At 41.5% G+C, this 24,863-nt stretch overlaps 1 protein-coding gene across 1 annotated transcript in view; it reads right to left on the reverse strand.

Moving 5' to 3' along the window:
* Positions 1-24,863, reverse strand: part of MAN1A2 (mannosidase alpha class 1A member 2) — a 146,446-nt gene that overhangs the window by 88,581 nt on the left and 33,002 nt on the right. Inside the window, exon 3 of the mRNA XM_086478369.1 lies at positions 5,117-5,213. Coding sequence (XP_086334495.1) covers positions 5,117-5,213 — 97 coding nt within the window. The remainder of the gene's footprint in view (positions 1-5,116; positions 5,214-24,863) is intronic.

Here is a 24,863-nt window from a genome sequence, read left to right on the forward strand (position 1 = left end):
AATTCCACATCATTATTACTTAGGAAAAATCTTTTCATACCCTTCAAAATATATCTAGACATATATCTCTTTGTGTATGTATACATTTATCATGTTATCTTCAAGTAATGCAGCTCATCTCTAGACAGAATATGTCCAAATGCAAGGTCTGGAAATGCACTGCTAGTAATACGGGTTTACAGTTTTGCAAGAATTTATCATGTACTTATTACCTCAAACTGCACATCTTCACTTTATTCTCAGACAATTAACATTGAAAAAAACAACCACCAACACCACTAATTTCAGAACTCTTATTTCAGAAAGCATCAGGTAAGATGACAGTCCACAATTTCTAGTTTTGATGAGGACAATGTTCTGAGCTGCCCAAAGATTGTGGTCTTATTTCTGTATTTTACTTTTTTCCCTTAAAGTCATTCAGGTTCTCAAATAAACATTGTTTTAGAAAAAGAAAGATTGAAGACTGATATAAACCCATTAGTACAAACTGCTCAATTTAACTCGCAATAAAGCAACCTCAAAGCTTGCACTACAGTAATCAGTTCATATGATACTGGAGTAAAAGATGCCACAAATACATACAGTTTAAAACTCTGAAGCATATGTGGATTGAGGAATTTTTTTCCATAAGATGTTCACCCAGCGGTCAACAAACAAGCACAGGGACAAATCATCATTAAACAGCATGTTTCAGATGGTTACGCTGATCCTCAAAAGCAAATCCAATTAGATTTCACCACAGCAAGAGAATCCAACAATACCATCAACTGCGCTGGGTTTTGCCCAGAAAACCTTCTGTAGTAAGCTCAGCATTTGTCGTGCTTGCTCATTATCTTACATGCACCATTTTCCATCAGCTTTTTCTCTTTACTCTGTGTTCTAATGAGTACTTGACCCAGGACCCATACAATCCCACCCCTGCAATAATGCTCTGTGGCTGTCACCAAATCACTCCAGCAATTTAAGCAGCCCAACAAAAAAGTTAACATTCTTTTTTAAACTTAACTTCTACAACCACCAACAAAGCTGCAAACAAAAATTTAAACTAGAAAGAGAAGTTACACCTCTCTGTTATACTTTGTCCTTGCCTTTTATACATTGTCTTACAAAGTAGGAATAAATAACAAATCTTGAGATGACCCCTTTCAAAACCAGAAAACTTTCACAAAAATAGGAGCAAGATATCACCCTGTTTCACCAATACAGAACCTATAAAGATTTGTTTCATATATCATCTAAATGTAAATGTTAAATGTCATACGTTCCCAAAGCAGCACCATACTAATGCTGTCACTCAGCTGTTGAACAGGTACTATTCAACTGACTACACAGTTTGACAGGCAACATTTTTAGCAGGCTCTCCTTTACAATTCACAGTCACCAGGTCAGACATCTCAAGACTGGCAAGAGTTTCTAGCTGCAGGTCAACTAAAGCAACCCAAGCAGGTCTTGTTATAAAAGTCAAACTAATAATTGGGGCAGCCCACAAACGTTCTTGCTGGCATGCTTCAGCGAGGCACAGAGCATCTTGCTTTAATGTTTATTGCCTTTCCTTATTCTTTGAATGACTTAAAACTTAAGATTCATGCAGAGCAGGCCACCTCCTCCCAGCTTCTCTGATCCCAGTCTGAACCGTGCTCCATTTTGCAACGTTAGGAACACTGACATTCCTCTTGGCATAGACACACACACTACTTTGGAGGTAAAGAGGAGTCCAACAAGGAAGACTAATGGCTTATTTGCCTTCTAAATTGAACCACGTTTACCTGACTTAGAGTTATCAGTAAACCTGATTTCCCAAAGATTCATGCAAAGGGGTTGCAGTGTTAACCAGTGATACCATCTCCTTGCTGAATCTCACAGACATGCTATGAATTGAAATGGAAGTAAAACAGACTGCAGTAATGGCAGAAAATAGTTTGGGTCAAATCATCTTTGAGATTAATAATAAAAAACAGGTTTTGCTAAGCAGCTTTTTATTAAAAATAGCATCAGATAGCAAAAAGAATTATTTAATGCTTCTATAAAGGCAAATGCTGCTGGGAATGGCATCATCATGGGTAATAGAGATTGGTAAAGCACTAGCAATAACAACACAGCCTAGACAGTCCTCAGTACAAGGACCAATTCCCCCCCCCCCCCCCCCATCAACCACTCACTAAATCAATAATAGCTGATTCTATTTTAGACTTGGTATATACTTAAGACTATGTATTTCAGAAAAGTTTTTTCATATGAAATTGCCTTGAACAGAGCAATCATAACATGATTTGGCTAAAAATCAAATGGCACAAAATAGCATCTGGATTTTAAAAGGACAGCACTGAGGGAACTGGCTGATGGAGTTAGCTGGAGTAAGAGGGTCAGAAACTTGAAAGCAGAGGAAGCCTGCAATATCTTTCAGACAGCAAAAAACAATAAGCATGCCAAGGTAAAAAAAAGTAGAAGTTCTCCAGACTCATTAGGAGACACGTTAAAAGCAAGCAGAAGAGGAATGGAAAGAAAATAAAGTGATTAGAGTAAAATACTTGGCAAATTAGCAACAGAATTGCATGTAAATTCAGCAAAGACTACATTATCATAGAGGTGAACACTGAAGATTTTCAGTGTCAGACCCAAATTTATCAGCTGGAAAAAATAAAGGAAAGCCATGAGTTAGATATAACATACAGCTAAATCACAGGGAGTTTCAGAACAGATTTTTCGAGTAGAAATGAAAGCAGTGCCAATGTACAAGGTAGCAAAGAGAAATTATCTAAGAATACTATGCAATACCCTCCGGGAACCTAAGAAATGTCCTTCTGTCTGCAATGGCAGAAGCCTATTGCTCTGGTCTTCCCTTCAGCCTCACACTCCCTCCTTGCACTATGCTCAGCACTGGCTGTATCTTAGACTCTTCCACTGCACTCTTCAAACTCCTCATCTGGTCCAGATGCTTTTTTTTCTCCTGAGCAGGCTAACTTTCTCATTTTCACCCCCTCCTCAGACTACTCCCCCTGACCCAGTCATTTTCTTTATAAAGGAATATAAAGAAGTAAAACAATATCGGCTTTCACCCCATACTGAAGCGTAAGAAACCAGGTTCCGGAGTATGACCAAAAGCAATTAATGCCAGGCTCTAAGGGGTTTGCTTGCAGTAAAGGTGAACAATCCTTACTGCAGATAGGGCTAGTACAGCAGCTGAAATTATTCTCCCATGGATTTAAATAGGCTTCTTCAAACTGAATGTTTAGGGGGAGGGGTTTTATTTGTGGGCAGTTTCTTGGTTTTGTTTAAGTATTGCAGAAAATGTAACTCAAAGGCTCTCCTTCCATCGCTAAGAGCAGAGGAAAGGATCAGTGTGCCCAGTTAGAAAGTTCTCCTCCCTTCTCTATGTCCAGTACTTGTTTAAGGTTGAAGTTCATCATGAAAACAAATTTGATGAAAAACTGTTTGTATATAAAGAAAATCATTTGTTTATTTGGTATGATACAAGAACGTTTCAAGATAAAATTTATAGAGATTGAAGGAAGGAACAGAGCAAAAAAAGAAAAAGCCCTTTAAGTATTACAATACTTTTGAAACAAGTCCTTTGACTCTTCGTTGAGGTAAGTTTCCTCTGGAGTTCATTTTTTCCTATGAATAGAAACAAAAAGCTTACCAAATTTTGATTTAAGTCAAAATAATCTATTCTGGGTTCAGGCATTAAGCACAGAAAACAAGACAATTACACAATCCTAATACGTACTTCTATCATCCACAAAAAAAATGAATTCAAGGTTTAAAGCAAGATAAATAAAACAAATACCAATTATAAGAACCAACCTTACACAACTGCCTTAAAATAAAAGCCAATAAAATCTTGATATCAAGCAAACTATTACAACCAATACTAACATACTTAAGGTATGCACAGTACATTCACACTCATTCTTGATGTTAAAAGTGGTCATGATAAATTTGTGCCTTCCTCAGATATCAGAGAGTGGATGAACACAGTATGAAACCCTTAAAAGAATTCAAAAACACCCTACCCCATCTTAGAACAGCTCTCCTGTGTTTCAAAATAAATGCACGAACTTCACAGCTCAGTCATCTTAGGTGCTGTGCATTCTGGACCAATCCAGGCTTAGCCTTAATCACTAACATCGAGGTTATGTGTTTTGCTATACCAGAGGATGAACCTACAGAACTTCCAGGGCTCAGTCCTCAACAGTTTCAACCAGGTTTTTCGAACGATCAGTGCTACAGAATCGGTGACAAAAAATAGATTATTTCCTCATCTGAGGACCAATAAAATGCTTGTCACTTTCCAATCACTATTCTATTTATTTTATTCCAGTGCATTTACAGCAAAAAAGCAGTACTGCTGAAGATCATTGATACTTTAAGGAAGAAAACCCATCTAGTCTGATCACATGTAAGCAACACAGGGCTATCTAATTTCTCGATCTTTACCTTCCTCATGTTTCATACTATGCTAAATGCCATTTGTAACACTCATTTACACTCCATTGCTCAAATATTCTCACTCCATCCCTTGAATTTCTTCAAAACTTGCCGCTACCCTCAAACTTCTGTGTTCCGAATGTTGCTTTTTTTTCTTCCATTCCAGCCTACCGGTTCAGGACCCACAAGCCAAACATCAAGTAACAATGTCACTCTTGGCTTACCCAGATATTTTTTTTTAAAGCTACTTTAAATTTCACCTTGGTACTAGCAGTTTTTCTGCATCTTGAATGTGCATTTTGTCTTGTACATTATCATGGAATTAAACACAAAGAACTTGACAAGATGAGTTTTTTTTTTTTAAAAAATATTTATATTCATTGCATCCCAAAATATTATCAATGCACTGTAACTTTTATTTATTTATACATGCGTGTGTACACAAAGTAACAGTGCACATAGGCACAGCTTAGTTTTCGCAACAAGAACATACTACTCCCAAAAAGATAGCTTAGTAAAGTAATTCGTTGAAGTATCATTGAAATAATCGATACACTTCTGTCACCCACACTTCAGAAGATTTATATTAAAACAGAATTTGCTAGGAAGTTTGGGTGGAGTTGCAAAGAAGATAGCATGGACTGAAATGCTAAAAAAAGAAAAAAACAAACCAGAAAATATAGCCTACCAAATATGTTGGTGGAATGTCCTTTCCGGGCAATTGGTTTGAGCTCGTTATGTCCCCATCCATATTGCCTATAATTGTCCCAGGCATGCTTCATCATCTAAGAGATGGAAAAAATAGGATTCGATTACATTAGGAACTACTTTGTATGAATACAATATTTTACTCCTTATTTGTGACTTCATCTTTCAGTCATCCCAGCATACTGATAATTACTTTGCCATTATTTCTGTTACAGAAATCACATTATACAGCATGAATACATTTGGAAACAACTTCAAGTCTGTTTGACTCTAGCTATAGAGCCTAATGCTCTGCATTAGGTCATTTTCTTGTTTTTTCTTTCTTCTCCTTAAATAGATGCACAGACATTTAAGAATTTAAGCACAAGGACTTTGTGAAAAACACTGACTAATGTCTAAGATGGTAATCAAAAGAAAAAATATCTACCAATATCTGAAGCATAAAAGGGATTTATTTACAGCAGTGCATCCAAGTATGACTAAACAATTTTGTAAAAGGCATAATAAATTTTTTTATTAGCAACACCTACTTGACAAAGATATATTGTCATACAGCCTCTACCAAAAGAAATGCCAAAAGCTTCGCTCTTTAGAAAGCATAATGAACAACACAGTATAAAATTAGTATTTGCTTCACAAAACTTTCTCAACACTTTTTAACAGATGTTTCCACTACCTAGTAAGCAAAGTACATCTAACACACAAAAGGTCCTGTTGACTCACAAGTATTAGTTGTACACATCAGCCTCTAAGCAGTGCTTTTATGGATTTGCTAACACTTTTCTAATTTCTTCCTTCTTGGTGTACAGCAGAAATTCAGCAGCTAGCAAATTGCAAAGCAAATGCAGTTAAAAAATTTCAAATATTATTAGTTACCTAAACAGATCAAATCAATTGAAGAAATCAGATTCCAAAAGACACTGCCCCAGACACAAGAACAGTTATGAACAAACCTGTTCTAAAACAAGTCATGTGGCTGTATCCACAGCATTATACATATTTTTATATTGCACCTTAAAAGTGGCATTAAAATATTGTTAATAGAAACACAAACCCCAAGAAAATGTATAGGACTTAGGACTTCCACAAGTTTGAGAAATGCTCTCTGAGAGGCTAATGTAACTAACAGACAAATACTAACCCTTTAAGAAACTGATTATATCAGGGCATGTAAAGTTTTCACTACAATTTACAAGACTCTAGTTCTCTTATTTTAATCAGGTACTCACTGTACATACAGCAAATGGGAAGGAACAAGCAGATGCTGACTAACAAGTGAGGTGCAACCAGTTGCCTTACTAGCACTACCTCTCATAGAAGCAAAGCAGCTCTTTTCTCTTACTGAGTTCAGGATTTAGCAGAAGTCACCATTTAGTAATTCCAAATCTTTCAAACTGCATCTAAACTGCCTGCCTAGATACGCAAAACAAATCCCTTGTCTCCCTACAACCATCAAGAGATCCCTGTCCAACCTACACAGCTGTAATTCCTTTGAACACAAACTCCCTCCCAATTTCCCATGGCTCAGTTAACTCACACCCAGACAATAAATTTGAACCACAGCAAAGGTATAATGCACAGGCCCAGAAGCTGGGAAGCAATCCTGTGTTAAACTGGCATCAGCCTAGGCACAGATGTCTCTCTCAAGATGCCAGAGGTCCCACTCCTACTGCTTGTCATTCAAAGTCAGCTCACATGTTGCTTTTGGTATTTGCACTAAAAGATTCTGACACCTGATTAGGAAATAATACTGTATCCTTTTTTTTAGTGTCATGAACCTGTAATGCAAGAAAAAGAGGATGCAAATATTATACTAAAAGAGGAGAGAAAAGTCATTTTATCAGCATTCACAAATGTCTTAGTGTTTACAAAGCACTTAGCAAATTGACCAACTAATACCTATTAGAACCTCAAGATGACTCAGGTAAAAGTGTTCCTCTTGACAAGCAAGAAAACTACAGCATGACAAACGCAATAAAAGCCTGATCACAGGCAGTACAGAAGTTCCTCTAAGATCTCTTACTAACATTATCCAGAATCAACCTACAGATTTGTATAGAAAATTGTTCGTTAACTTAAGATCATAGAATGAAGAATTACAGCACTATTCACATGGGAAGGGACTGAGGATGTCTCTAGTTCAACCTCCCGCTCAAAGCAGGATCAGTTATGGGATCAGACTGGGCTACTTCAGGCTTTCTCCAGTCAGAATAGGACAGTCAAGGCCCCCATAAAGTGTCCTGCTCTAACTCACAGCTTGCCAGTCCACCTTTAAGTCCTAAAATCTCTACTTGGGAAAACACAGACCTATAGTTTTAGAAGGCACCAGAGGATGAAACTAAAGAATTACTGACCAGTGAGCTCTATGTGAGTTTGACAACAAATGTATGGCTAAACAGCAAGGTGACCATGACATGGCAGATCTAACCAGCTTGCCTCCACATAAGGGAAACTGGGCTTCTGAGACCTCTGAATGCATCAAATAAGTATTCCATGAAGGAGAATCAAATGACCATTGACATTTTAGCCTTGTAAAAATTTGAGTATAGGCAAATACTAGAATAGATCAAAACTAGAAAAGTCCAAAAGAAGAACAACTTGTTTCCTCACAGCAGAATGTTTGATTGTGGAATATTTCACTGTCCCGTTTTGCTATGTTTCTGGGGGGAAGGTACAGATTTTGTTACAGACTATTTAGTTCTGATGAAATCCAATAAAATTATGGAAGTTACAAAGGGTTAAAACAGAATACATCACAAGGTAAGATGTTTCTACATCCATAAGATCATAAGATAAAATTTCATTAAGACAGAAACTGTAAAGGAGTCGATTTCACCAGTTTAATGAATTAATGCAGAAGTAACTTAAGAATACACCACTGAGATCAGAAACTCTGTCAAGTACAAGAGACTAAGTCACAGCCGACTGCATCATCCAAGGTTCTGAGACAGGAAATCGTATTTTGAAGAGACTAGGCTGCTTCGATAAACACGAACGTGTCTGCCCTTTCCCCTCTGCCTCCCCCAACCAGCGGACAAAGAATATGGTGTTATAACTCCCCAATAATCTTTTTACTTTATTACACTAATATTACACTGTTTTTTTCCAGATGAACACTGAATATTACTCTAGCATACAGCTTATTACTCTCCTCTACCACAAAGCAAGCAGACTTCATGATACCCTGTTAGCAGACAACTGCACATTACATGCAAGTGAGAAACCCCACGGCTCTTGTATACAATACTAAGTTTTGTAAGGATGATATGCCAAGAGATCTTACAAAAACATGGAGATTTCTGTTACTGCCAGAACTGGTAGCACGATATACTATAGATGTATAACATCCATACTATTGGGAGCACAGTTGTGCACACTGAAGCTTTTGAGAGACAGGAGAAGACAGATGCCTCTGCCAGCTAAAAATTTAACAGAGGATGCTGCTTTGGCTCAGGAAGCACCAGCAAAGTGAACTCCTGATCTGGAAAACAAGATTAGCTCTACAGTTATGCCAGATAGTATTTGCATAGCGAAAGCTGGAAACGCTGAAGGTATAGATGGGCTTTTCTTCAAAAAACCTTGGTTTTAAGAAGGGAGGGAAGTCTCAGACACTGACTGAAACATCAGCACTATTGATAATAAAAAGAAGGTTAAAATACTTGCAAAAACCCACCCCCAACCCTTAAAGAACCCATGACAGAGACATCTTAAACTCAGTAGGGTGAAATAACAAACTGGTCCAAGCATCAGTCAGTAACTGTGAGAAAGGCAGGGTGTAGATTTCCATAGCTTGAATTTCCATACCTGATAGCAGTTTGTCAAAGTGCTTGGAGCTTGATGGCATATCATATAAAGATCTTGCAACCTGTCCACCAGTGAACAAACAGTTTTAGTGATGGACTTTTTACTGACACTATTCATGCCAGATGTTGCTTTTGAAGGCAAAATCATTCATAGGGGACAGGTCTATTGAATATTAGTCTCAAAAATGTTTATTACAGGATGCACCATATACAACACCCAGCAAGATGCTGTTACATGTACAGCTTGATAATTCCACAAAACGGTGAATTTGGACTCCACTGCAAGAAACCCAGAATGGCAAGAAGCAGGGCATACCAAATGAAATTGCTTTTTTAGGTACACCGTTACCTAGATGCTTTTACTGACTTTGAACATGTTCATGGGATCTGATCCTCTACAGTCACTGGGAAATTAGGTTTTAAAGACAGAGTGGTAAGGATGTCTTTTGACAGAATCATAATTTTAACAGTAAAAGGAGGTTTGTAAGGGAGTTTATTATTACAGCAGCATATTAGAAACAATAATTCAAACCACAGATTGTTTCAAAAGCCCCTTTCTACTCCTCAAAAAAGGGCAGACACCTAGCAAACAAAATAAGAACCGTGAGAAATAAGTAAAAGAAAATTTAGTGGCAAATGGCAGTATTTACTTGTGCCTAGAAATGAGAAACACATCCTCCTCTTGCCATTCTATCAGGAATGCGCGTAACAGACAGCGAATAGGTTTTGCTTTCAGTGGAAGGTATTCTGGTTAAGGGTACGATTTCAAGAGATTTATATAAATCACCTTCAAATTCTGTTTTAAAATTAACCAATGACTTGCTAGACAAGATTACTGCTAAATTGTCAGATTAAAAATTAATAACTACTTTCCTACTGTCTGCAGAGAATACTTTTTGGAGGTTAAATTAAAGAATGATCTTTTCCTCATATAGATAGTCAGATTTTTGAAGAAACTTAGAAAACTCATACAGATTATTTTATTCTTCTGGGAGCTACCACCTCTACCTAAAGAGTAATTATTTCAGGCATCAGTCTATGCCTCCGTCATGCATTTCTGAACACTGCCACTGAAAAAGTCTGTTTGGAACAAGTTCCTAACACACACAGAAAGCTGGGTTTTCTTTTACTGATTAATCTGGTAACAAATCCATTACTACAACAAAACTAAAATGTTTATCAAATGTATGCAAAATAGGAAGCTTGTCCCTTACTGTTGGCATGAAATACTTGATGTCTAAGACAACCAATGGAACTAAGGGGAAGACACTTTAGACTAGTGAGAACTGGAACAGTAGATGTAAAGAGCCTAAACTTGGAGAGCTTACACCAGTGAACCAACTGCTCAAATTTATACAAGAAAGCCAAATGCTTTTTTCCCCAAGATGATGAGTCAGTATTTTTGACCTTGTGTGTCCTCATGGTTTCAAAAGAAACTGGTATTCACAGGTTTGACTGGTCTCCTGTGGTGTGCAGAAAACTAGAACTTCCCAGATCATCTTTGTAAACAGCCAGGACTGCACATCAGCCAGCAGAAAAGCAGTTCCTTTCTTCCAGTCTTGCCTTTTCAGGCATCAACCTAAGCATCATCAGCTTATCCTTGCACCTCTGCCAGTTTTACTGTATCCTTTTTGAAGCTGAGACACTAGAACTACATGAAGCGTGCAAGACAGAGGCACCTTAGCTCCACACACTACCTTAAGAACCTTGCTTGCTGTGTTCTCTTTTCCCAAAATACTGAATATTTTTGTCTGCTATTGAGCACTACAGCAGCATTTCCAACTAACTATTATAAACACAAGCTCTCATTCTCAGCTGGCAAAAAGTCACCTCACACCTTTTTATATTAAGCATGAAGTTGGAATTTCTCCCCCTCCAGCCCCAATATGCATCATGCAACTTAGCTGAGAAATAAAAGCAGAGATATTCACTCAGTCTCTTAAGATTTTTCCGCAGTTCTTCAGTCTGGCCTTAGTTTTCCACTCCTAATCTCCTTGTTGGCAGGAAAGTTGATTATATCATTATACATTTTCACACTCTACATAATTTATATGTATTATTTAGAGCATGGATCCCCAACACACATCTTCTGCGGCCTCCAGCACCATTTATTTGTGCTGTCCATTTCCTGCCTTCTAACCAATTTCTCCAGGCAAACAGAGGAACCATTCTCCATCCCACGGCTGCTTAGTTCAACAGCTGTTAGTGATGTATCTTGACAAACATGTTTTGAAAAATTATGTAAATAACCACACCTCTCTTCTACACATGCTTGTTGACCCTTTCAGTGATCTTCTATAGCTCTGTGCATCATGACATCATTAAAAATTTACTGGGAAATCTTAAGTATCTGTGGGCTCAACAATTCCATTTCCTGTTCTAGTTTCTGTTAATCTGCAGTTCACTCATCAGGTGCAGGGGTCTGCAGTTCTTTGACCTCCCCTTGAATCCCTTTCAAAAACTGGTGTCATGTTAGTCACCTGCTAGTCCTCTGGTAACAAAACAGAAAATAAGAACAGATGCCAGCAATGCAAATCAAGAATCCAAATATCAGAGCAAACTGTTGCAAGCTTCAGGTATTACTTTATTGTACGCAGATGGTCTATGTCTTAATGGAATGAGGTTACTCATCAACTACAAGTAGCTCACATTGTATATCAATGATATTAATATCAATAATTCTGAGATGTAACATCATTAGGAAAACTCTGTGTTAAAGACACACTGGCATACATTCTATGGAGTTGCTCTGAGAGACACGGAGGGGACTACAGCAGAAATTATGCAAAGATGGCTAACGTAGTAGAATTTTTACTAGATTTAAGAGGATGCTCTTGCTTTCCAATCAAAGTCTGCATAGCTACAAAAACACGTATTGTCACTATAATTTAATATAGAAGTTTCTTCCATCTAACCATAATTCACGATTTTTGCTACCAACATTTATGTAGTACAGAAATAAATGGCACAAAATACAAAACTGAAGAAAATAGCAGCAAGGTCAATCAGATACCACAGAGCTATTGCATTTGCCCGGTTCTGAAGAAAAGTAATTTACCTGGGGTTCTGCTCATTTTTGTTTGGCTGATTATATCAGGGAAGTGAAACATTTCCTTGTTTTCTTGATTTTATTTTGCATTTATGAAATGTAAATACTGCAAATTTGCTAGTTTATTGTTGAAAGAGGTTCTTCTCACAATGGTCTGGCAAAAAGGTACCTTTAATTATGAAGACCACCTTGAATTTTTAACATGCTTCCAACAATGCACGAGTGCTGGAGAATTCTGTAATTGCTACAACTTGAATAAATCGATTCATTTTTTAATTATCCTCAAACACAAACTTATATTCCTCGTTAATAGTACATTTTAAATTCCCAACCAAAGCAACCTATCCTGGATGTGCAGCTGAAATCCTGCATCATCCACACGAGGAGCCTGGTTTTCATCCTTCTGTTCAAGTAAAATACATACACTAAGCTACAAAGCTTCTCATAGGCATAAATTAAAGATTTACAAATGTAAAATGAGTTCTCAACATGCTGGGACACAACTTTGTGCAGGGCCATTCCTAACTTGCCTGTACTGTCCCAAGTGCCAACTGAACAGTTTTCATTCTAATATATCCATTGAAAATTAGTTTACCAACAAGCTTGATCAAAAGAGTCCATCTTTACACAGATTTTACTAATTCAGTAAAAATAAGATAAACATTAAAAAAACGCAGTGAAACTAATTTGAAGCCAACTTAGCTGTTCTCAGCATGCTGAATTACATTTGAGAATCCAGAACACAGAGAATTCAAATAGCATGCAAACAAAACCTCTTAATAAACGATGTGCATCTATACATATGTAGATACAGACATTTTTATACAAACACACACATATATAAAATGGGTGTGTGTATATACATTTTATACAAACTCACAAACTCACAGCAAGGACTATTAACCTAAACACTGAAAAAGACAAGTCATAATACTTATTGTGCTTCATTTTTACTGGGGTCAAAGTCAGGAGCAGTAAGCTACAAAATACAACGCAAAACTCTTAACACAATAGGTAAAACTGATGTCCTAACAAACTAGAAATCCAAGTAAGTTTGATCAAGAAAAAAACAGTGTAAGTGTCACCAATAATGAAACTGTTCTAAATTGGTTCTAGATGCTGAAAAACGTCCCCCCGTCACAGAAGACAACCTATTTGGCTAGATCAGAAACACTGCAATTACAAAAACAATAAATGAGATTAGCAGTGAAAGTTGCATGAATAGTAACTATGGAATGTGGCGTTAATGCAGCATGAGAAGACCTCTGCATGATTATGTATTTCTTTCTTCTGCACAGCTCTTTTCTCAATAAGCACATAAAACAGAACTCAGGTCAAACGACACTTACTTACTATTTTTAACCTGATTTCTTAAGAGAATAAGGCTTATGCAATCTTGCTATCTGTACACCTGTCATTTGCCACATACATTTGCAGTAGCCTTTGAATCCATTCTCATTTCAAACTTAATATTACAGAGTTGGAGGAGCCAGATACTTGAGACTTATACCTGTGGCTGGGTAAGTTGGACACAAATTAGTACCACAACTGAGAGGAAGGCAGTTATAATCCAACACACTATTCATTCAGAAGGGCAGCATCTAGTGCGCAGGTAGCTCTAAATCAGGCACAGAACACATCGCAATTCATGCAAACAGGAAGATAAGAGGGCATCCACAGCAATGTATGCCTAAGGAGCAGAGGGTGGTATAAGTGGATGTAGGTCAAAAATCCCTAGGAAACCACTAGTTTTGCTGCTTATAGAACAGCCTGTTACTTTTCAATGCTATTCGCAGCCTTTTAAGCATCATCCAGAGACAATGACGAATACACATTTTAATCACTTCTCTCCTTGGCACATTTCTAAAAGTATTTCCAAAATCGCCTCCACTAATATTAAATAATTTAACTTCCTACCTTCCCTTCTAGGAGGCAACATATTACAAGTCATATTTTAAAAGAGGATACACTGAAAGCTTTGCTGAAGGCCACGTAAGTTCACTGGCAAAACAACTTGAGTCAGAACCTCCCCAGCTTCCCAGTCAGGACCTTGTTCCTCACTTTTGCAAAGCATACAAACTTAACAGCAACTCATTCCACACGTGTTGGATGCAGCAAGTGATCTTTAACTGTGGCCCCTGTCCTCCCTGGATGCTCATTTCACAACTTTCACTAAATATCTCTTCCACTTTCTCTTTTTATCAGAAAGCTGTGACAAGAAGAACAGAACCAAAACTGCTGCATTGAAAACAGCTTATCAGAAAGTAGTAAGATATCTCCTTGCTACCCCATCTCATTAAACACAACAGCTTTTAAACTGCACAAGAAGCAAGCATGCTACAACCAGCAACTCTATCTTATTTGTGTGAGTACACCACCTCCTCTGAGCTGAATTTTAAAAAGTCTGTATACAATTAGCACTGCCTAATTACATGACTGCATATCACAACAAATACAGAACAAGTAGTAGAACAAAAGCTCCGGAGAACTCATTTTTTTCCAGTCTATCTTTGAAACCTAGAACATAAAACCTATTTTGTCAAGTTTAATACATACACTTGTGTTACATTTTAGAGAAGCCTTCTTCCAGCTGACAGGCTTAGCCAACAAACATCATTCTATCACAGAACAATTGAGGTTGGAAGGGACCTCTGGCGGTCACCTGGTCCAAGCTCCCTGCTCAAGCACAGTAATCTGGAACAGGCTGCCCAGGTCCATGTCCAGTCACCTTACGACTGTCTCAGAGAAGGGAGACCCCACAACCTATCTGGGCAACCAGCTTCAGTGCTTGCTCACCCTCACAGTAAAAACAGGCTTCCAATGTTCAGACAGAGCTTCTTGTGTTTCAGTTTGTGCCCGTTGTCTCTTGTCCTGTCACTGGACACCACTGAAAAAAGCCTGGCTCCATCCTCTTTGCACCCTCCCTTCAGGTATTCGTATACTTTGGTAAGATCCCCATGAGCCTTCTCTTGATCAGGACAAACAGTCCCATCTCTCTCAGCCTTTCCTCAGAGAAGAGATGCTCCAGTCCCTTAACCAACTTTGTGGCCCTTTGCTGGACTCTCTCCAGTATGTCCACGACTCTCTTGTACTGGGGAGCCCAGAACAGGGTACAACACTCCAGGTGTGGCCACACTAGTGCCAAATACAACGGAAGGATCACCTTCCTCAACCTCCTGGTAATACTTTGTCAAATGCAACTCAGGATACAATTAGCCTTCTTCACTGCAAGGGCACACTGCTGGTTCATGGTCAACTTGGGGTCCACCAGGACTCCCAAGTCCTTTTCTGTAAAGCTGTTTTCAAGATGGTTGGCCTCCATCATATATTGATGCAGGGGGTTGTTCCTCCCCAGCTGCAGGACTCTGCACTTCCCCTTGCTGAACTGCATGACATTCCTGTCGGCCCATTTCTCCAGCCTGCTGAGGTCCTCTGGGGGGCAGCACAATGCTCCAGCATATTAGCCACTCCTCCCAGTTTTGTCATCAACAAACTTGCTGACAGTATATTCTGTCCCATCATCCAGATCATTAATGAAGATGCTGAACATCATCGGACCCAGTATTGACTCCTGAGGTACACCACTAGTTATTCATCTAGTTTTCAATCCACCACACTGTCTGCTTATCTAGCTCACACTTCATTAGTTTCTCTGTGAAGATTTTACAGGAGAGTGACAAATCACTTACCAAAGTCCAGGCAGAAAATATCCACTGCTTGCCCCTCATCTACTAAGCCACTCATTTCATTGTACAAGTTTATCAAGCAAGTTGACCATGACCTACCCTTTGTCAATCCATGTTGGCTACTCCTTGTCATCATTTTGTAGTTCATGGGCCTGGGAATAGTTTCCCAGATTAGTCACTTAATCACCTTCCCAAGGATCAAGGTAAGGCTGACTGGCCTGTAGCTCCCTGGGTCCTCCTTCTTGCCATTCTTGAAGACACAAATGACATATGCTTTCCTCCAGTCTTCAAGCACTTCTCCCAATCACCATAATCAAAGATTATCAAGAGGTTTCATGATGACATCAGCCAGCTTCCTCAGCACTCCTATGTACATCCCATCACAGCCCATAGACTTATGTACACACAGTTTGCTTAAGTACTCCTTCACTTGACCTTCTTCCACTAAGGGTGCATCTTTCTTGCTTCAGACTTTCTCAGTGGTTACCAGGGCCTGGGATTCTGAAGGCCAGTCTTATCAGTCCAGACTGAGGCAAAAAAAGAACCTCAGCTTCTTCGATATCCTCTGTCACCAGGTCTCTTGCCTCATTCAGCAGAGGCTGCACATACTCTTTAATCTTCCTTTTGACACTTGTGTACTTACAGAAGCCTTTCCTGTTGCCTTTGACATCCCTTGCCAGATTCACTTGCAATAAGGCTTTGGCTTTCCTAACCCCATCTCTGCACACTCAGACAGCATCTCTGTATTCCCCCCAGGTTAACTGTCCCCATTTCCACCTCCTTTATGCTTCTTTTCTGCATCTGAGTTTTGAAAGAGCTCCTGGTGTTTTCGCTTGATTTCCTGCTCATTAGGATGGACTGCTCTTGAGCTTGGTGGAAGTAATCCTTCAATATTAACCAGTTTTCCTGGCCCCCTCTTCCCTCCAGGGCCTTATCCCAAGCAACTCTAACAAAGCAGATCTCTGAAGAGGCTGAAGTCCACCCTCCTGAAGTTCAGGACTGTGAGCTTACTTTTTGCCCTTCTCCCTCCTTTCAGGATCCTAAACTCCACTATCTCACGGTTCCTACAGTCAAGACTGCCTTTCGACTTCACATGCCCAACAAACCCCTCCTTCTTTGTGAGTATGAAGATTAGCAGAGCACCTCTTCTCGGTGGCTGCACTATCATTTGGAGGAGTAGGTTGTCGTCACCGCACTCCAGAAAACTCTTGAATTGCTTACACCCTGCTGTGTTGTGCCCCTAGCAGATACTGAGTTGGCTGAAGTTCCCCATGAAGACCAGGGCCTGCTCCGATCTGTCTGTATTGGACTTGTTATTCCTGGTCAGGTGGCCTATAGCAGACTACACTGCAGTGTCACCCATACCAGCCTGCCCTTTAATTTTTACCCATAAGTTCATCATCCATCCCCAGGCAGAGCTCCAGGCATTCCAGCTGCTCTCTCACATAAAGGCAACCTCACCCCCTCATTTTCCTGGCCCATTCTTATAGAGCTTTTATCCCTCCACTGCAACACTCCAGTCATGCAAGTCATCCCACCACATCTCTATCTCCACATTAATAAGATAACAGCCCTGCAACTGCATACAGATCTTTGACTCATCATGTTTATTCCCCATGCCACACACATTACTGTACAGGCACTTCAGAGAGGTACCCTGGCATGCTGATTTCCCAAAAATGGTTTTGAGGATCTCTCCATAATGGTGCCTTGTAGGCACTTCCTTGCTTGTATGCAAATGCTAGAGGTGAGCCTACTTAAGCCCTGTTCTGTGGATTTTGTGATCCCTTTCGGGCATATCACTGCAGGCTCTTTGCTTATGCACCCTTTCAGTCACTCCCTCTCATAAGGCTCCTAGTTCCCCTCTCCCTCCCCCCATCATTCCCAGTTCAAAGCCTTCCTTACAAGCTGAGCCATCCTGCTGGCAGAGAGGCCTTTGTCCTGCCTTAGTGAGGTGGATCCCATCTCTCCCAGGCAGACCCTGCAAACAGGATCCCATGGCTGTAGAACCCAAAACCATGTTGCCAACACCAGCTTCACAAGCAATTGCTGATGTGCATTGCCAGTGCCCCTCCTCCTCACACCCTTTCCCCTTACGGGCAGGATCAAGGAGTCTATTACCAAGGCCTCCAGGTCCCTGAAAATCACTCCCAGAGCTCTGTAGTCAGCACATATGCAAAACTGGTAAGTAATACAATACATGTTAACTTGTATGTAAAACATACATCCATAATTTCCACATTTCTCAGAGCAAACCTATATGGACTTTAGCAATCCAAGAACTCAAAACATTTCAATATTTAGAACAGAGTATATATAGCTTATGCAACATGGGACTAGTACCACTATTGGGTGAAATATGCTATTTTAACAAGTATCTGAAATGAATGCTGGCAGTAAGACAATAATGTGAAATCTTAGGCTGAAATGAAAGAAAAGCTGAACCCTGAAGCAGGGTGAAAAAAATTGTAAAATTTTCCTTATTTGAATGGGTAAAATTTAACTTCAAGGAAACAAAACTCATTAAAAAGAGCACTATGTAATGATTACACTTAAACTGCAGAAAACTATTAGTATTCTGAACACCATTTAAAGGACATAGCAGAAATTAAGTGCCAAAAATTCCAAGTCCTCATGCAATTTGTATCTAACTTGGAAAGGAAGTTAATGACTTCCAAAAGATAAGTGTTGTTCTTAATTTCTTTCTATTAACCATAACAAAAAGACACATCTTAAAATCTTTTTGGAAGATTATACAAGTTACGCCTACCCTCTTATAAAACCATTTTCTCATCTTTTACTTGGTATGAAAAAAAATCACTACAATATTAATACAAAACTAAAGTGTAGCAGCAAGAATAAATTTTCAGATGCATTTATTCTTAAAATAATAGTTAATTAAAAAACACAGCATTTTTTAAAAGCCAGAACAGCAAGTTAATATACCAGAAAGTGCTACAAAGCATGTACAGTAAGCAGGTGGAAAACCTTTACTTCTCAAAGTTGTCACCATGCATCTAAAATAAGCAGCCAACTCATAAATGTTCCTTATTGAAATAACGGAATTAATAGCTTGTTACAAGAACACAGACAAATTAGACAATTCTGAGAATTAGTTACAGTTGAGAATACAAGATAACACTAGATACAAATCTCAGAACCAAAAGACACGAAAAAAACAAAACTAAGAGATGCAGATTCTGTCCTGGTTTATTTCATGACCTTAAGAAGTCTCCCTCTCTATGCTCAGTAAATATTCCTATTATATAAAGCTTTCAAATACTTCAAAGCTCTCAAGAGCATTACAGAAATTTTTTACTTTCATATGCAGTTTTAAAAAAATATCAAAATATATATTTTTAAAATATTTAAGTACTGCAAAACCACTTTTTACACAAAGATCTGTTAAAAAGAGACTTCACCAAGTTGTTCTTTGGAAAGAAAAAGTAGTAATAAATTTTCTGTGAAAATGATAGAAAGTAAATCCCTGTTCAAAATTTTCAAGTCCTTCTCCCAACTGTAAAGACCCATCTGTGTACTAAATATTGTCCCTAACAGTCAGCCGCCCAATTCTACATAGTTTTTCACCATTTGATACTAGGTGAAACAGGCTGTATAAGTTCGTTCATTTGGGGAATTCAAACACGCTAAAACTGTTCTGTGAGAATGAAGTTCCTCAAATACACATCAGGATATTTCAAAGTAAACCAAGGCATGAACCAAATGCCTTCTGAGGACCATCTGGAATTTTGAAGCCACATATGCAGACTCCAAAGAGCTAGAAGCTTCCCTGTGCTATTTTTTAGTCTCAATCTAGGCAACCATAACGTCTTGCATGACAGAAATGCTATATATGCTAGGTGTAGACCTATGTTAGAGATATTCTCCTACAACTTTGTCTTGGTTTGAAAGACAGGTGTCTGTGGAGGAAGGCAGGAGCCTCCCTTGAAATGGAAAGTGCAACCCCCTTCCCTCCAAATTATTATAATTTTGAAATTAAGGGGCCTTCAGGCAAAGATATGGGGAATAGGAATAACAGTTCTTTAATATATATATATATATATATAACACAAGGCAGGGAAAAAAACAAACAACCCACTGGTTTACACTGACAAAGTCAGGAACACAACCTGACACCCTGTTAGGGTGGCAGTGGCAGTCCGATAAGATGCTGGCTGCAGTCCTCCTGAAGTGATGGATGTAGTTCTGTGGAAGCAGCAATCAGGTAAAAGAGTCTGGTCTTCCTCCGAAGGTCCAGTGGTAGGTAGGTAGCTCTTGTCCTCTGGAACTCCAGTGGGGGGAAAAGCTCCTCTGGGAATCCAGTGGAAGAAGGCTGCTAGGGTGTTCGATATCTCCGTTTTTATTTGGCATGGACTGCTTGGCTCCTTCCCCCCCCCCTCCCCGGACGGAGCATCTCACAATGGGATGGGGAGTCGTGAGGCAGTTCCTTGATGGGCCATTAACAGGAGGTAGCCCAGGAGCGAGTTATCGATGGGTCAGGCGATAAGGCATTGTTGTGCCCAGTAACAGGAGATAGTCCAGAGGGGGGAGGCAGGGAGCACCGCCCCACCTGGTCTCAACAGCTCCTGAAGATGGTAATAGAATATTTTTTTTTTTCCTTTTGGCACATTTTACACTGTAACCGAGGACATAATCCACCCCTTATTCTATTACCATCTACACCATACCCAACCCAATGCCCCCTTACAGATACATATATACATACACACACAATGAAACCTTGCACAGAGTTCTCACTTAAAATTAGGTCTCCTTGTGGTACACAACGGGTTTCCCCATTTTTCTGCATTACCCACCAAGTGTAACCAGGTCCTTGAGCAAAACCAGCCCCACAGAGTGGTGTGCCTTTGCCTGATGTGGGATTAATCCAAACAGTCTTTCCTAACATACCTCTCGTATGTACCACAGGGACTTTATCTCCATCCACTGTGTGCAAGGGTCCAGACTGGGCGGGACCAGCTTGATTGATGGACCCCCGGGTATTGACCATCCAGGTGGCCTTTGCTAAGTTCAGTTCCCAATTTTTGAAAGTCCCCCCTCCAAGTGCTTTTAGGGTAGTCTTAAGTAGCCCGTTGCACCGTTCAACTTTCCCGGCAGCTAGTGCATGATAAGGGATATGATATATCCATTCGATTCCGTGTTCTCTGGCCCAAGTGCTTATGAGGCTGTTCTTGAAATGTGTCCCGTTGTCTGACTCGATTCTCTCAGGGGTGCCATGTCTCCAAAGAACTTGCTTTTCCAGGCCCAAGATGGTGTTCCGGGCAGTAGCATGAGGCACAGGGTAGGTCTCCAGCCACCCAGTGGTTGCTTCCACCATGGTCAGCACGTAGCGCTTGCCTTGACGGGTTTGGGGAAGAGTGATGTAGTCAATTTGCCAGGCTTCCCCATACCTGTACTTCGACCATCGTCCACCGTACCACAGAGGCTTCACCCGCTTGGCCTGTTTGATCGCAGCACAGGTCTCACAGTCTTGGATAACCTGGGAGATACTGCTCATGGTTAGATCCACCCCTCGGTCCCGTGCCCATTTATAAGTGGCCTCTCTGCCTTGATGGCCTGAGGCATCGTGGGCCCATCGAGCTAAGAACAACTCTCCTTTATGTTGCCAATCTAAGTCTATCTGGGACACCTCTATTTTTGCAGCCTGATCTACCTGTTCATTGTTACGATGTTCTTCATTAGCCCGACTCCTGGGGACATGAGCATCTACATGACGGACCCTCACAGGTAGCTTCTTTACCCGAGTGGCAATATCTTTCCACTCATCAGCAGCCCAGATTGGTTTTCCCCTATGCTGCCAGTTGGCCTTTTTCCACCTTTCCAGCCAGCCCCACAGAGCATTGGCTACCATCCACGAATCAGTATAAAGGTAGAGCTTTGGCCACTTCTGTCTTTCAGCAATGTCCAGGGCCAGTTGAACGGCTTTGAGCTCAGCAAGTTGACTTGATCCACCTTCTCCTTCAGTAGCTTGTGCGACCTGTCGTGTGGGGCTCCATACGGCTGCTTTCCACTTCCGGTTCATCCCTACGATGCGACAGGAACCGTCAGTGAAAAGAGCATATCGTGTTTCCTCTGCTGGTAGTTGGTTGTACGGTGGAGCTTCTTCAGCCCGCGTCACTTGTTCCTGCTCCTCTTCGTCAGTGAGGCCAAAGTCTTCACCTTCCAGCCAGTTCGTAATTATCTCCAAAATCCCAGGGCTATTTGGGTTTCCAATACGGGCGCGCTGTGTGATGAGGGCAATCCATTTGCTCCATGTGGCGTCGGTGGCGTGGTGGGTGGAGGGAACCTTCCCTTTAAACATCCACCCCAGCACCGGTAGTCGGGGTGCCAGGAGGAGTTGTGCTTCGGTGCCAATCACTTCCGAGGCGGCTTGGACTCCTTCATAGGCTGCTAGGATTTCCTTCTCTGTGGGAGTGTAGTTGGCCTCAGACCCTCTATAACTTTGACTCCAGAATCCCAGTGGTCGGCCACGAGTCTCTCCAGGCACCTTCTGCCAAAGGCTCCAGGACAAATCATTGTTCCCGGCCGCAGAGTAGAGCACGTTCCTCACCTCTGGTCCCGTCCTGACTGGGCCAAGGGCTAGCGCATGAGCGATCTCCCGCTTGATTTGGGCAAAAGCTTGTTGCTGTTCAGGGCCCCAGTGGAAATCGTTCTTCTTGAGGGTAACCAGGTACAGAGGGCTCACAATCTGGCTGTACTCAGGAATGTGCATTCTCCAAAAACTTATGGCGCCTAAGAAAGCCTGTGTTTCCTTCTTGCTGGTTGGTGGAGACATCGCAGTGATCTTATTGATGACCTCGGTGGGGATCTGACGCCATCCGTCTTGCCACTTTACCCCCAGGAACTGGATCTCTCGGGCAGGTCCCTTGACTTTGCCCTTCTTGATGGCAAAACCAGCTTCCAGGAGAATCTGGATGATCTTCTCTCCTTTCCCAAATACTTCCTTTGCTGTGTTCCCCCACACAATGATGTCATCGATGTACTGCAGATGTTCCGGAGCTTCACCCTTTTCCAGTGCAGCCTGGATCAGTCCATGGCAGATGGTGGGACTGTGCTTCCACCCCTGGGGTAGTCGGTTCCAGGTGTACTGTACGCCCCTCCAGGTGAAGGCAAACTGAGGCCTGCATTCTGCTGCCAGAGGAATGGAGAAAAAAGCATTGGCAATGTCAATAGTGGCATACCACTTTGCTGCCTTGGACTCCAGCTCGTACTGGAGTTCCAGCATGTCCAGCACGGCAGCGCTCAACAGTGGAGTTACTTCATTCAAGCCACGATAGTCCACAGTCAATCTCCATTCTCTGTCAGACTTGCGCACAGGCCAAATGGGGCTGCTGAAGGGTGAGTGGGTCTTGCTGACCACCCCTTGACTCTCCAGCTCGCGGATCATTTTGTGGATGGGGATCACGACATCTCGATTCGTCCGATACTGCCGGCGGTGCACTGTCAGGGTGGCAATTGGCACTTGTTGCTCTTCCACCTTCAAGAGTCCTACTGCAGATGGGTTTTCTGATAGTCCGGGAAAGGTGTTCAATTGCCTAATGCTCTCTGCCTCCACAGCAGCCATCCCAAATGCCCACCTAAGACCTTTTGGGTCCTTGTAATAGCCGTTCCTGAGGAAGTCTATGCCCAGAATACACGGGGCCTCTGGGCCAGTCACAATCGGATGTTTCTGCCACTCCTTCCCAGTAAGGCTCACCTCGGCTTCCAACAGAGTCAATTGCTGCGATCCCCCCGTTACCCCGGCAATGGAAACAGGTTCTGCCCCCACATGTCCCGATGGCATTAGGGTACACTGCGCACCAGTATCAACTAACGCTTTGTATTTTTGTGGCTCTGACGTGCCAGGCCATCGGATCCACACCGTCCAAAATATCCGGTTTTCTCGTGCCTCCCCCTGGCTAGAGGCAGGGCCCCTCTAGCACTGGTTATCATTTCCTTCCTGGACATACATACTAGAGGTTCCTTCAAGGGGATCTGTTGGATCATCCTCCCTTCTGTAATATCTGGCAGCTCGGTCCTGGGAGGTTGAGGCTACCTTCACTTTAGTGTTACTCCCCCAGTTAGTGTTTCCCTCCTTGAGTTGACGCACCCGTGCTGCCAGGACAGAAGTGGGTTTCCCATCCCACCTTCCCATGTCTTCCCCATGGTCGCGCAGGAAGTACCATAGCTCAGCTCGTGGGGTGTACCCTCTCCCTCTAGCTGGGGGACGTTGGGCTCCGACTTTGGGGCCTGTGACTTGTACCGGTGCCAAATGGGAACTGCTCCTCCTCACCTCCTCCTTTATTTCCCTCATCTCCTCTTGTAGGCTCTTAATCACAGCAGAAACGTTAGCCTGCATTGGGCCATTGATCATGCTTTCAAAATTCCTAAGCTTGCTTGTGACAGAACCCACTGTCTCTCGGTCGTTATCTGCATTAATCATTGCAATGAAGGTGGAGTATTCAGATGGCCCTAGATTTGCCAGATTCCACAACATTTGCCCTGTGCACCTGACTTTGTCAGGGTCATTACCATGCTGTCCATCCCTCCCAAAGAGTACCTCCAATACTGCCACTTCTCTCAGCTGCTGGATCCCTTCCTCAAGAGTCTTCCAGCGTATTCTGTGATGGTGCTCCTGCATTCTCTCTCTGTGGACAAACCTCTCTCTCACACTCATTAAAAGCCGCTCCCAGAGGGAAAGGGTCCCTGGCTCCCTTACAAATACCAGACTGACACCTGAGTCCTGAGTCAAGGGTCCCAAATTCCTTGCCTCACTGCCATCCAGTTGCACACCTGTACCCATAAGGTCCCAGACCCGAAGTAACCAGGTTGTAAAAGCCTCACGCCCCCGCCGTACGATGTCTTTGTGCAGATTACGGAGACTGTCGTACGTCAGGGACTCGGTGATTATTTCAACAACTGGCTCGCCTGCAGGTTCTGAGGGCCCTCCTTTCTTAACTGGGCACTCTGATTTCATCTTAGATTTCCTCGTTTCCACAGGGGCGACTGCTGCTGGCTCTGACTGCCCTTGCGGTTCAGCTGGAACCTGGACGGTTGTAACGTCTGTGGGTTCTACTGCTGCACCATTAGACTCTCCCTCTTTGAGGCAGGAGGGAGGGTTTCCCAACAGCTGAGAGAATGCACTCCTTCAGCATCTGGCCCATCTCACGTATCTCCTTCACCCAATCC

Source organism: Leptosomus discolor, chromosome 1, assembly GCF_034619465.1.
Source record: "Leptosomus discolor isolate bLepDis1 chromosome 1, bLepDis1.hap2, whole genome shotgun sequence".
Classification (NCBI taxonomy): domain Eukaryota; kingdom Metazoa; phylum Chordata; class Aves; order Leptosomiformes; family Leptosomidae; genus Leptosomus; species Leptosomus discolor.